General features: G+C 47.3%; 2 protein-coding genes across 7 annotated transcripts; one reads left to right on the forward strand and one right to left on the reverse strand.

Moving 5' to 3' along the window:
* Positions 1-4: 4 nt before the first annotated feature.
* PDHB (pyruvate dehydrogenase E1 subunit beta) lies at positions 5-4,063 on the reverse strand. The gene is made up of 9 exons (XM_068202104.1): positions 3,911-4,063; positions 3,640-3,747; positions 3,506-3,568; positions 3,387-3,422; positions 2,992-3,277; positions 2,159-2,269; positions 1,443-1,534; positions 1,037-1,178; positions 5-738 (listed from the first exon to the last, which is right to left on the reverse strand). The coding sequence occupies exons 1-9, from the start codon at positions 4,046-4,048 to the stop codon at positions 593-595; spliced, it is 1,122 nt and encodes a 373-aa protein (XP_068058205.1). The 5' UTR covers positions 4,049-4,063; the 3' UTR covers positions 5-592.
* Positions 4,064-4,336: 273 nt separating this feature from the next.
* On the forward strand, positions 4,337-12,330 carry KCTD6 (potassium channel tetramerization domain containing 6). Of its 6 annotated transcripts, XM_068202091.1 has the most exons (4): positions 4,357-4,485; positions 6,514-6,641; positions 9,627-9,731; positions 10,930-12,330. In XM_068202091.1, the coding sequence occupies exons 3-4, from the start codon at positions 9,705-9,707 to the stop codon at positions 11,614-11,616; spliced, it is 714 nt and encodes a 237-aa protein (XP_068058192.1). In that variant the 5' UTR covers positions 4,357-4,485; positions 6,514-6,641; positions 9,627-9,704; the 3' UTR covers positions 11,617-12,330. The 6 variants fall into 6 exon arrangements, with proteins under 6 accessions (XP_068058187.1, XP_068058192.1, XP_068058191.1 ...); XM_068202086.1 differs by lacking the exon at positions 6,514-6,641 and having other exon boundaries at positions 4,337-4,485; positions 9,623-9,731; XM_068202090.1 differs by lacking the exons at positions 4,357-4,485; positions 6,514-6,641 and adding an exon at positions 5,150-5,858 and having other exon boundaries at positions 9,623-9,731.
* The last annotated feature ends 229 nt before the right edge of the window (positions 12,331-12,559 follow it).

Genomic DNA, 12,559 nt, shown 5'->3' on the forward strand with positions numbered 1-12,559 from the left:
GTGGAAAGGTTCAGGATCTTTATTTCAGCTCTTGTACAGAAGCCTTTCTGCATGTGCAGAGTGCTCTTCGGCCACCATCTCTTAACCCAGCCCCTGGGCTGCCACAGCCTCTGCTCAGAGCTGCAGTGAACTGCTGCCCTGATGGGCTGGGCTTCAATGATCAGCCTTTTCATTCCTCTTTTATGAGCCTTGCAACCACAGGCTCCTGCAGCTGTACAGCATTCAAGGCCTGCTCTTGCTCTCTGCAGCTCTGCACTCAATCACTGCTGCAGCAGGTTCAGTACAGCTCCTCTGGTACTTACAAGCCAAGCAAAACGAGAGAATTTTTCCCTCACTCTGAATTTAGAACAGGGTTTCTCCACAAACAGTAGCACTAACCCAGCTGTACTGTTGAACAAACAAGCAATACCACATTGTTGCATATAGGAAGTGTGGCTTGGAGGGGTTACCCGATATAAATATTTTGGGAGGTCACTATACTTTCCCCACTGTACAAAAGATCATGGAGCTTACACAACAGAAATTATGCATACAACGTGCCCAACACCAAGAATGGCTTGTAGAGCAGGATTTTAAAACATCTATTTACAAGTTATATATTCAAAGCTTTTTTCACTGCAAATACTATATCCTTCACTTGAGGTATGCTGTTATCCTCTAAGATTTTTGCGTAAGGCATGGGGACATCAGCACCGGTGACACGCACAGCTGGAGCATCCAAGTAGTTAAAGGCAGGTCCTGAAACAGAAGACAGTGTCAGGTTGCCAAGTACTATGGTTTTATCTTGATTCAATTTCTGAATGTTACTCTATTTAAACAATTTTGTTCCTGTAGCTCTAATATTCCAGAAAGCAGCATTCTGGCTTGCTTGTGTTCGTGCACTCTGGGGTTTGGTCATCCACCCTATCAAAATCTCTAGAGTAAGTCAGCTCCAGCTCGTCTGATGTAACCTGTAACTCTGCTTTTGCCTGGCTTCATCAAGAATAATCAGGATTTAGAATAGGGAATGAGATCAATGTGCTGTGAAACTGAGTACCTTCCATGATCCTGGCACAGATTTCAGCTCCTACTCCAAACTGGGGCCAACCTCCTTCTACGGTTACCAGATGGTTTGTCTTGACCACGCTGGCTTCCACTGTTTCGACGTCCATCGGCCGAATGGTTCGCAGGTTTATAACCTGGGGAAAAGGGAGAGTGTGAGCCCGGCTGTGATCTGAGCCTGCCAGTCACCACTGCTTGGGTACAGGGCCCTTCAGCACTTCCAGCTGCTCTGGCTCCAAAGATAAGACTTAATAAATTCCTAACTCAGAAACGTGAAAGGCACATGCTGTTAAGGCACTTGCACGTATTAAGACTCTTGTAGTTTTGCAGAACTTCAACATGAAGATGCTGCTTTTTCCCCCACTTCAGGGATATAGAAAAGTAACCCAAACACCACTCACCTCACACTCTACACCTTCTTTGGAAAGTACAGCAGCTGCTTCCAAACAATGGCCAACAGGTCTTGAGTGTGCCACTAATGTAACATGAGTTCCTAGAACAGAAACAAATAGTAGAAAAAACCTCTTGAGATTTAAAGCTTTTTTCTAGACTTCGGGCTCCTTTCAAGGTAGCATTAGGATTCACTTGCAAATTTAATGTTCTTAGGTTTGTTTGAAATACTGAGCCCAGACATAGTATGAAGAGAGGAAGGACCATGTTAAGACACAAATTTTGCCCTTGAATTCAGGGAACTGAAGATGTATTTAATATAGTTTTCAGATTATCCTATTCAACTGTTCATATAGCTCAGAGGTAAATTATGAACAAGTGGGCCGAAACACTACGGTGATCTCTTTTTGCATTTTTGACCAAAATCACATACTTAGGTGAGGAAAAAACTGTTTCAGCCATCACTACCCAATCTCTACAGTAGAACAAATCCTTTATGGAATCTTTTGGAAGAGTATCGTTTAAGCTGAGATATGGACAATCAGGTAATATTTCCTCGTAAGGGCAACGCAACACGAAACCACACTACTGGATAAAAGAACATGTGACCACTTAACATTTGAAACACTTTCCTGTGCCCGTGATAGCAGTACCCTGAATAGACAAGAGATAGGAAAAGTCTCCAAGCATTTCAATTAATAAGGAAACAAATGCATTCTCAGCTTACCTTGCCTTTCTATTTTAGCTTTTCCAATGGGAATAACAAACTCCTTTGACTGCGCCTGTTCAGACATTTCAAAGGGAACACCATAGAGTAATTCACTTTCCAGCATCACAACTAGAAGGAAACAGAACTAGATTAGCATGTACACCTGCAGGCACAGGCCTGCACTGACCATTAACAGTCCTGCAGCTCAAGACAATAAACCCACCCAGGCAACAAGGGAGTGAGGACTATGTTTACAGAAGGAATTTAAAAAAAAAGTAAATCTAAGTCTTTACTTCAATAATGAATTATTAAAAAAAACTTCTATAACTACTCTGAAACGAGGTGAGCTATTTTACTTTTAGTACATGAGAGTACAATCACTAATTTTAGAAAGATCTCATACTTTTAATTACTGTTTGTGAAAAAATAAAAGTCAAAGGTTGCCCTGGTCTTGAATAAGGACATTCTGATTTTATCATTTGAATTTCATGATCTGTAATACTGAGTTATATAGGCACTATATATGCAGGAATATAATAAAATAATTCTCCTAACTCATCTTCACCCTTTTTAACCCCTTTATGGTCGTTTATAAATGCTTCCAGGTTTCCTGGTTGATACCAAACTAGCACTAAAACTGTGCACCTGGCAGCAGCACAAAATCAGTCTGTTAGCATGGCAGGGGACTGTTAGGGAAAGCATGAACCCCTCTGTGTCTTTTTACATACCCTACAATTGCACTGAATCAACCTTGAGTGCTTTAGGGTTTAAGCAATCTTTGTTTTTGTGGGGAAAAACAGACATTCCTTAGGATGGAGTGCCAGGTATTGCTACGACCTGCTGGTGCTCACCTGGATTATCATCCCGGATCGATGCTTTCAGCAGCCCTTTGGCATCTTCGGAGCTCCAGGGACTGACGACTTTGAGGCCGGGGCAGTGGCCGTACCAGGCTGCGAAGCACTGCGAGTGCTGGGCGCCTACGCCGGCCGAGGCGCCGTTGGGACCGCGGAAGACGATGGGAACAGAGATGGATCCTGCCGACATGTAACAGGTCTTGGCAGCAGAGTTGATCACCTGATCGATTGCTTGCATGGAGAAGTTGAACGTCATGAATTCACACACTGGTCTCAACCCTGCCTATTAAATGCATTGAAATATGGTTTTTTACGTAAAAACATGGATTATGTTTTTTGACATAAAAAGTTTGATTTTTAAAACCAAAGTAGAGAAATGCAAATGTACAAACCATAGCAGCACCGACAGCGATTCCTGCAAAGCCCATCTGAAAGACAGGAAAACCAAGGGATAAGGACCAGAGAACCGCTGATGGAAGGATTACCAGGACAGGAGAGGCGGCAGCCTTACCTCGGATATCGGGGTGTCGATCACCCTTTTGTCCCCGTACTTCTTCCAGAGACCCCTGGAGATCTGCAGGGTAGGCGAAAGGAGTCAGGGCCCGCCTGAAGCCCTTTCCCGGGCCGCCAACCTCTCCCACGTACCTTGTAGGCTCCATCGTACTGTGCCACCTCCTCGCCCAGCAGGAAGACGCGCTCGTCCCGCTCCAGCTCCTCATCCAGCGCCTGGTTCAGCGCGTCCCGCACCGTCACCTGCGAGACAGCGGCAGGCGGGCTGACGGGGACACGCTCCCCCCACGCCGGGAGTCCCCTCAGCCCAGGGGCGAAGCGCCCTCACCGCCCGCCCGCCCGCCCCGGGGCCAGACCCTTCCCCGAGGGGCGCGAAACCCTCTCCGGAGGCAGCCCTCCCCGCTACCTGTATGGCGGCGGGCGCGGAGAGGCGGAGGCCCCTGCGCTGCTGGAGCCGCAGGAGCGGGGCCCCGGCGTTGCGGCCGTGCGGGGCGAGGCGGGCGGCCAGCGCCAGGTGCCGCAGGGTCGCCGCAGCCGCCGCCATCTTGCCCGTGTCCTCTCGCCCTGCGCCCGCCTGGCCCCGCCTCCCCGGCTCTCGCGAGAGCGCCCGCGGCGCGCGGGCGGTGGCGAGGAGCGCGCGGCCTTCTTGCGCCACTTCCGGCGCCGGGGCCGCGCGGGGACCCCCGCGGGGCCGCGCGTGGCGCGCGCCCGAACGCCCCGCCCGCCGCCCCGGCCGGGCCCGCGCGGCCCCGCGGGAACGCGCCCGCGGGCGCGGGCCGGAGCCGCCGGGCGGCCCTGTGGGCGGCGGGAACGCACGGCCCGGCCGCGCCCGCCCCGCCCCGTCACCGGCCGCCGGGGCGGGGCTCGCCAGGACACTCCCCCGCGCCGTCCCCGCCCGCGCCGGCGGCTCCGCTCCGGGCTCGGGCACGGTCCCCGCCGCTGCTGCCGCCGGGCTCCGCCTCAGCGCCGAGAGCTGCGCCCGTGAGTGCCGGGCCGGGCGGGGGGCGCGGGGCCGAGCCCCGGGGCTGCCCCGGCGCGGGGCGGGGCGGGGGCCGCAGCCGCGGAGGGCAGCGCGTCACGGCGGGACGGGCGGGGAGCGGCGCAGGTGCCGGGCCGGGCTCCCGGGGCCGTGCCCGGCCGGGCACAGGGAGCGGAGGCCCCGAGCTCGGCTCGGGATGGGACAGGTGCTCCGGGGGTCCTGTTCCCGCTCGGGCGCGGGGAGGGCGCGGGGGGGATGCCCGGGTGGGAGCCGCGGTGCCCGGCGGGGATCCCTGGCACGGAGGGTCTGGGACCCCTGGGCTTTGCTCCGGACGGGGAGGGGAGCGGGTCCTGCTTCCCCACGGCGAGAGGAGGCAGAGCTGGGACTCTGATTTGGGGTGGGGGCCAGGCCGTGGACTCTTGGGTCACTTGCGGGGAGAGAGGCAGAACGGGTTAATGCCCAGCATCTTTGCTGAATCACTGCGATCCGGGGGAGAGTTCTTCCACCACGATCTCGTTGGCTCTTCTGGGATGGAAACGGGCACTTCCCGGCTCCTGCTGAAGCCCTGGACCCCATTCTGGGCTTTCAGGGGGGATTTCTGCCCCATGTTGCTGTCACCCCTTGGTCCGTGTGTGTGCTAAGCCCCAGCTGTGTGCAGGGCAGCTCGATGTTTCTGACACCTGCCCTCCGCCAAAACTGTTCAGAGATATGTTTCCTCATTGGAAAAACACTGGTTAATATCACAGAAGCAAAGTACATGGATTAACCCCAATTATTATCACAGGTCCTGGAAGGCTGAGTGCCCTGGGTTGCTTCAGCAGGACCAGGCTGGATATTACTAGTCCTCCTTTGGCTCTTTTATAGGAGGGCCTAAGTTGTACTGGGATGTGGGCTCTTCCAACAAGAAGCAATTGAAATAAAGATTTGGAATCAGGACTTAGAATCTGTCAGAGCTCCTTGGGCAAGGAATGGAAACTTCAGGAGCTTAGAATTTATAGTGAAGCAATTAAACATAAAGGAGTGAAAATGTTGAGTGGCTAGCGTGTGTGTTTTTCCATCCTGCCTGAGGTAAAGACTGAGTATTTGTAAAAAACAGCTCAAGAAAAGCAAGAGCTAAGTTAACTTCTAATAAACTGCATTAGTCATGATAAACTTGACATGTGTTGAAGGCTGTAGGTGCTTTCTTTAGTGAAGCTGATCTCCTGAATTGCCAGAAGATTTGGTAACTGGTTGTTTTGAGAATGTTCCTCCTCCTCACTCCCCTGGTTAGGGTAGCACAGAGCTGGAACTCAGAGGTTGCTCTGCAGACCATCAGCTCACTGTAGTTTGGTGGAGAACAGTCAGCACTGGTGCTGCTCAGTGTTTGTCAGTTCAGGTGAGTCACCAATAATTTACAGTAAGAACTTGCCTTTCAAATATTCTGACTGGCTGGGAAAGAGAGAGGTTGTCCCTGTACAGCATAACTGTGCTGGTGGATGGAGTTTCTTCTCATCTTGTGAGATCTAAGTGTGAGAGGCAGGGAGCTCACAAAGGGGGTGAGTAGTTGAAATGCCAAGTGTATGTCGGAGTCTTACCTTACTCTTTTTAATTTTTAAGTTGCCACTGCTGGAATTCCTTCCATCTCTCTATTGACGTAGGGATCCAAGGTAACTCTTGAGGTTAAACAGCCTGTGCTGTAATATTGATACCAAACTGCCCATGAAAGACTATTGCCACAAGTAAATCCCTTCATTCTTTTGTTTGAAAAACTAGATGAACATCCAGAGCAAATCAGGTGGTCTGTGCCTCTTGACTTACAACAGCTTGATGTATTTCTGCTCCTCCTTTGAGTAACTGCATGTTGCACCATTGCAGGGGTCTCTCCAGGAGTGGTGGTAGCCTGTAGTCCCAGCAGTGTGAATGCCTGGCAGGGCTGCTGGCATCCCCTGGCCTGGCCCAAGTGTGTGTGTGTGTCTGTGTGTGTGTGTCTGTGTGTGTTTTCACAGATGCAGACGTTCATCTGACTCTTAAATGCTTTCTTTGAATTTCAGCTTGCATACTGGTTTACAGCTCTGTTCTGGGAGAAGCTGTGCTGAAGTTAGTGGCACTACCTGTTGCAGCAGTGTTGCTGATAAACAGCTTGTAATCCTCTGAGTCATAACATATGAAATAAGAGAGCGTTTTATAAATGCAGGTATCCAGTTTGGTGTGTCGAGTATAAAGTGATGACCTGAGTGCTTTTCTTGCTCCTCACTGTGCCATTCCAGTTCTGGCTGTGCTGGGCTGTGGCAGGAGCCCCAGTGACCGTGTTGCTGCTGTGTGTCCTCTCCCTGCACGCAGAGCAGTGTCACGACAGCAGGACTGTGGTTTGACACCCTCTGTGCACTTCTGGCTGAGTTGTGTCAGCAATTTGTCTGACTGAATTTCACTTTAAATATTTTTTGTGGTTATCAAACATAGGCTGCCTTGGGATATGACTGTGTGTCATCTGTAATTTGCTGTCTGGACAGGAGTAGCTGTGTTGGCAAGCTTGTCCTTGCATGAAGTCCATTGGTGTGTGACACAAGGACAGAGCTGGCTTGAGGCTGCCTGTGCTGGAGGATGGATGGAGTGTCTGCCCACCCCCACTGATGATCACTGTATCCCATTCAGGAGGATTTAAAGCGTCACTGAAAGGGCACGTGTTATGAAGGGTGTCCATCCTCACCCTTGCTGTGATGTGGTTGGTGAGTCCTTAGCTCAGGTTGTACCCAAACTAAGCTACTTTCTCCTCTGAAGTTGTCTAGAAATTCAGAGCTCCCAGGCTGATAAAGGAAGTAGTGAAGAGTTGGGATCACACTCGGGCATTTTAGGATGGCCTCCTGGTATCATCCTTTTGTGTGGCACATCTTGCTCCAGCACTGGTTTGCCAGGGAGGTCTGTGTGTGCCTTGTGATTCTGGGTCCTTACACAAAGGTCACAGAGATTTCTCCATGCCCCTTCTATGTTGAGGGCTAGGTTTGTTTCAGATGATTGCTGTTGTAAATTTTTTACTCTGGTGTTGCAGAGCAGTGCTGTGATCAAAGATTAAATCATGCCTTTGCACTGGCTTGCAGTGGCTCTTTCTTTCCCTGATGAAGTCTTGATTCATCCATATTGGACTTACATGCTGACCAAAATAACATCGTATTCACTAGTTAAAATAACACTGATGGACATCTCCGCCTTTGGAATATCCTGGATGTGTAATTTGAGTTAATTGTATTAAGACTGCAGATCTCTTCTGTCATGATTACTGGTGAGGTTTCTGGCTGGCTGCATCATTTCACTTTCAAGTGTGTATCAGAAACCTGTACAGTCTCATATGGTTTTAATGCATCTGCATGTTATCCTCTTCTTGTACTTGACCAGAATAACACCTTCAAGTGCTAGAATTTAAAAGGTCTGGTCTATGGTAAAAGTTTACAAACTGTACTTGAGTGACAATTCCAAAAAAACCAAAACCAAACCAACAAAAAAAAACCCCCTCCAAACAAACAAACAAAAAAACCCACAAAAAACCTAAACCCAAAAACCCCCCAAAAAACAAAGCAATATGAAACAAAAAACCAGACAGCAAAACTCTGAAAGAATTGACTACTTGATTTGTGAGCAGTTAAAAAAATAATTACAGAGGCTGGCAAAAGAGCTGGCATTCCAGGTTTATCTGCTGTTGGGGGATGTGCTTTAATTTACTCTCTTGAGGCATACTCCGTCTCTAATTTGTAAAAATAGGATCCTGGTATGACTTGTTCTGTACCTTAGTATTCCTTAGTCTTCTGTTGTCTGACCTCACTATTTTCATATACTGATTTTGTTTTTTTCACTCTTTAATCCACCTGAGATGCAGCTGGGGCTGTGCTTGTGCTGCTGGGTCCCAAAGACCTGACCTGCTGGACACTGTTTTGCCCAGGCTGTGGATTTGGGCAGGGCAGCAGGGCACAGAGAGGTGGGATGTGCTGCCTTGTTCTGTGGTGAATTAAACCAACCTCATTTCCTAGGAATGAGAAGGGCAAGTTATCTTTTTTTTTGTTTGGGAATTAACTGTGAACATTGAGTCGTTTTGGAATGTGCTGCCTTTAGCTGGGTGGCTGTATGTTGAAGTTTGTTAGTAAAGCGGATGGGACCAGAAGTCTTGGGAACTGTGTGGTCTTTTAAGATGTAAAAATAAACAAAGCTGAGAAGCTCTACCCTACTTAAAACAGGCTGACCTAAATTTTCAGCAATTCTAGCAGAGAGGCAGGCTCTGGGTAGGGATAAAGGCTTACTGACAACTGGCTTCCCTGTCCTTCCATTGCTTGACAAGGTTGACAGACCACCTTTGGCAAATCAACACTGGAGTCTGAGGTCATTCACTTCCCCCTTCTTGAGCTGCACAGCCTGGCTGTGGATTTGCCTTGTGCTCCTGTGGACAGTCCCCTTGTTATGCAAGTCAACAGTTCAGCATCTTCTGGGAAGTCACAGCATAAATCTCTTCTCAAATTGCTTTTGTTGGAGTGTGTTGACAGCATGTTAGATGTCCTCTGGCTTGTCCCTACAGAGATTGCTTTTGAGAGTAGGTGTCTGGGAAGTCCTTTCATACTCTTTGTCTGTAGATTAATGTTCTTGCTATCAGTTGCAGTTCTCCACTACTGAATTATTAATTCTGCAGTGAGGGTTTTTTTTTCTTAGTGTTCTTTGACTTTCATGCTTGATTTATTTTTCTGAGCAGTTTAAAACTGGAGCATGGGAATGTTGACTAATATTAACGGATCATGTGTGTGACCTCAGAGGTGGCTAAATAAACTTTTTTAATTGGGAAAATGGCATCTGTCTTTCAAAGTACTCACAGTTTCCCAGGTGAAAGGTTGCTTGTGAACATGTATTGCCCTCAGAGGCACATTGCTTGTTTTTCAAGAAAACTGGGATGTTCAGGCAACCAGTGGAGTGGTTACATCTGCTCCAGAGACAGTCCTGTAGGTAATGTATGGGAGAAGGAGGGAAAAGAGGGTTTGCAGATTCTCCTGCTAATGTGACTTTGCAGCTGAATGTTTTCCTGGCAGAGAGCCTGCCTTTGATTGGAAAGCATTCCCCTTGGTGTTCTTCTAGGTACTGATGGTCTACCATGTTTTGTTCTGTGTTTGTGTGTGCTTTTTCCTGCAGGGAGATAAGAGGAGGGGAGTTGTGTATCCTTTCAGCCGCCTTCTGATAAACTTGGAATACCACAGCTCAAGCACGTGAACAGATGGATAATGGAGACTGGGGATATATGGTGAGTGCAAGTGTGCACTGTGCACTACAACTGGGCTTCCAAGGTCTTGCAGCAAGAATCCTTCCAGATCTGCCTTCTGTAGATCCAGAGCTTCAGTTGTGAGAGAAGGAAAACTATGCCTGTTAAAACAGCTTTACAACAGCTTACACACCTTCCCTGGAGTGCTGCACCTCCTATGCAATTTGTGGGGAGTGCCCAGGTTCACATTTGCTAGGGATAATCAGCCAGGACTAAACTGATGCCTTGAGCTCCCTGTTACTGTTTTCCTAACAAAAAAGCTGAAAATAGTTTATGCTTCTTGCTTATTATTTTAAGGACTTTTGTCATTTTATTTATCAAGAAAAGTATTTTTTCTTGTAAACCTTGTCTCAAACTAGACAAGCATATTTTTCTCCCCTTCTCATTCTGCTGCCATGCATATGTCTCTTTTCTCTGGCTGGCTGCAGTCCTGGTTGTTAGAGTTGGTGACCAGATGGGATTTATGTTCCTTTCTCTCTTGCTTCCTCATGTGCTATCTGGAATCTGATGCAGACTGGTTTGTGCTCTGCTCCCCACTTCTATGCAGCATTGTTATTTGTTAATAAATATTTCTTTTTGGAGTTAAAACCTGAAAGTTCTTTTTCTCCCTTGCCTGTTTTAATGAAGCCTCTGAGCCAAAGCATGGATTATTTTGATTGTGAGCTCTTGGTCCTATGTTTAAACCTGCATTGTCTTCCTCTTTTGAGGGATAAAAAGAGGCTTAACGTTTGTTTGGCCTTTTTTTTTTTTCCTTTTTTTTGGTTTTGCTTTTGTTCTAGAATGAGACAGATTGTGAAAGTGAGGAACATTGCTGGGCCTCATTCTGACTAACTTGTTCTTCAGGAAATTTCTCTGTTCTCATTTCCCCATCTGTAGAATAGGAAAATACTTACTGCCCGAATGCTAAACTTGATCCTGCGACAGTAGCTCAGTTGTTAAGATTTCTAAAGCATTCTGGAAATGTGCATTCTGCATGCTAAGTATCATCCTGTCTAGTTGCCAGTTGTGCCTTGTTGCTAGGTGGCTTGGATTTGTTCAGGTTTGAACAGCTCTTAGAGGCGTTGAACAGGGGAAGTGTGATTCCCCCCCAGTTTTCCAGCAGTGTTTGCCGTGTGTGTCAGCAAGGTGATCGAATCTTCTTGTTGGGGCTTGATAAACTCTGCAATTTCTCTCTTTCTAGATGACTGATCCAGTCACGCTAAATGTGGGTGGACACATGTATACGACCTCCCTCACAACTCTAACGAGATATCCTGACTCAATGCTCGGGGCCATGTTCAGGGGAGACTTCCCCACTGCCAGGGACTCTCAGGGCAATTACTTTATTGACAGAGATGGACCACTTTTCCGTTATGTTCTTAACTTTTTAAGGACCTCAGAGCTCACTTTGCCACTGGACTTCAAGGAGTTTGACCTGCTCCGGAAGGAAGCAGACTTCTATCAGATTGAACCCTTGATTCAGTGTCTTAATGACCCCAAGCCGCTGTATCCTGTGGATACCTTTGAGGAGGTGGTGGAGCTGTCCAGCACCCGGAAGCTTTCCAAGTACTCCAACCCGGTGGCTGTGATCATCACACAGCTCACCATCACGACGAAAGTCCATGCACTACTGGAAGGCATTTCAAACCACTTCACCAAGTGGAATAAGCACATGATGGACACCAGGGACTGCCAGGTGTCCTTCACCTTTGGGCCATGTGATTACCATCAGGAAGTGTCGCTCCGAGTCCATCTCATGGAGTACATCACAAAGCAAGGCTTCACGATCAGGAACACCAGAGTCCATCACATGAGCGAGCGTGCCAATGAAAACACAGTGGAACACAACTGGACTTTCTGCAGACTGGCACGGAAAACAGATGACTGATTCTGACACCGCAGGAGCCACTTCAGTGATTAGCAACTTAATTGGACAGTGAACCCAAGAGAGTCTGGATTTTGACTAAAGCAACAATATGGGCTTTTTTTATACAACTATTTATTGTTTATCAGTGAGGACTGGAGGAGTTTCATTCTCTAGCAGCTCTGTTCTTTTGTCCAGTTCAGAAAAAAAACCGTGCATGTGCCTGTTCAGTCAAGACACCTTTTTGTTTGAAAGAGGGAGTCGAAGAATCAGTACAATAGGGTATTTTGTGTCATTAACACAATTCTCTGACTCAACTCAAAGTGCTAAAATTACCTCTTGTTTAAATGGTTTCTAATCCATCTAATGCTATGACACTGGGAGCAAGAAACAAAAAAGATTTTAAAATGCAGTTGGGGAGAAGCTGCTATTGTGTAGACTAATTTAGTTTCTAAATCAATAAACAGTATTGTAATGTTCTAGGAAAACAAATCCCACCCTTTAAAAGTACTTGATAAGTACAGTTTCTTACAGTTATGACAACTGTTTCTTTCTATGCATATAAATCAAGCAACCAAATATTATCTGTAGCCATGGAAATATGATTACAAATATTTATATTGGATTCTAAATGCAAAATGTCCCTGTGGTAGAATTCATATTTTTAATGCCTGGTGCAATATTATTCCCAAGTGTAATGCCTGCCAGAAGAAGCTAATAAAAATGTGAAATACAGAATACTGTTTTGTGTTTTCTCTTTGTCTTTTAGAATTCTCATACTTAAAAAAAAACCAAGCCCAACCAAACAAAAAATCTCCCACCTAAATCCTGTTTTTTGTGCTGTGGAGTAGTTCAGGTGTTCTGGTACGGCCCTGGTTTCTTCCATTAATGATGTAATTTGTTCCTTTTTATGTTAATCAGTTGATTCAAATGTCATTATAGACAAAGCTTGTGTTCTGAAAAATGC

The sequence above is a fragment of the Anomalospiza imberbis genome, chromosome 11 (assembly GCF_031753505.1).
Source record: "Anomalospiza imberbis isolate Cuckoo-Finch-1a 21T00152 chromosome 11, ASM3175350v1, whole genome shotgun sequence".
Classification (NCBI taxonomy): Eukaryota; Metazoa; Chordata; class Aves; order Passeriformes; family Viduidae; genus Anomalospiza; species Anomalospiza imberbis.

What these genes read in the sequence shown, in the direction of transcription:
- KCTD6 (XM_068202086.1), top strand. Translation starts at nt 9,705, where the DNA reads ATGGATAATGGAGACTGGGGATATATG. An exon ending in ATGGAGACTGGGGATATATG is followed by an intron (nt 9,732 to 10,929) that starts GTGAGTGCAAGT and finishes CTCTCTTTCTAG; the next exon opens with ATGACTGATCCAGTCACGCT.
- PDHB (XM_068202104.1), bottom strand. Translation starts at nt 4,048, where the DNA reads ATGGCGGCGGCTGCGGCGACCCTGCGGCACCTGGCGCTGGCCGCCCGC. An exon ending in TCGACACCCCGATATCCGAG is followed by an intron (nt 3,423 to 3,505) that starts GTAAGGCTGCCG and finishes CCTGTCTTTCAG; the next exon opens with ATGGGCTTTGCAGGAATCGC. An exon ending in AAGAAGGTGTAGAGTGTGAG is followed by an intron (nt 1,179 to 1,442) that starts GTGAGTGGTGTT and finishes CCTTTTCCCCAG; the next exon opens with GTTATAAACCTGCGAACCAT.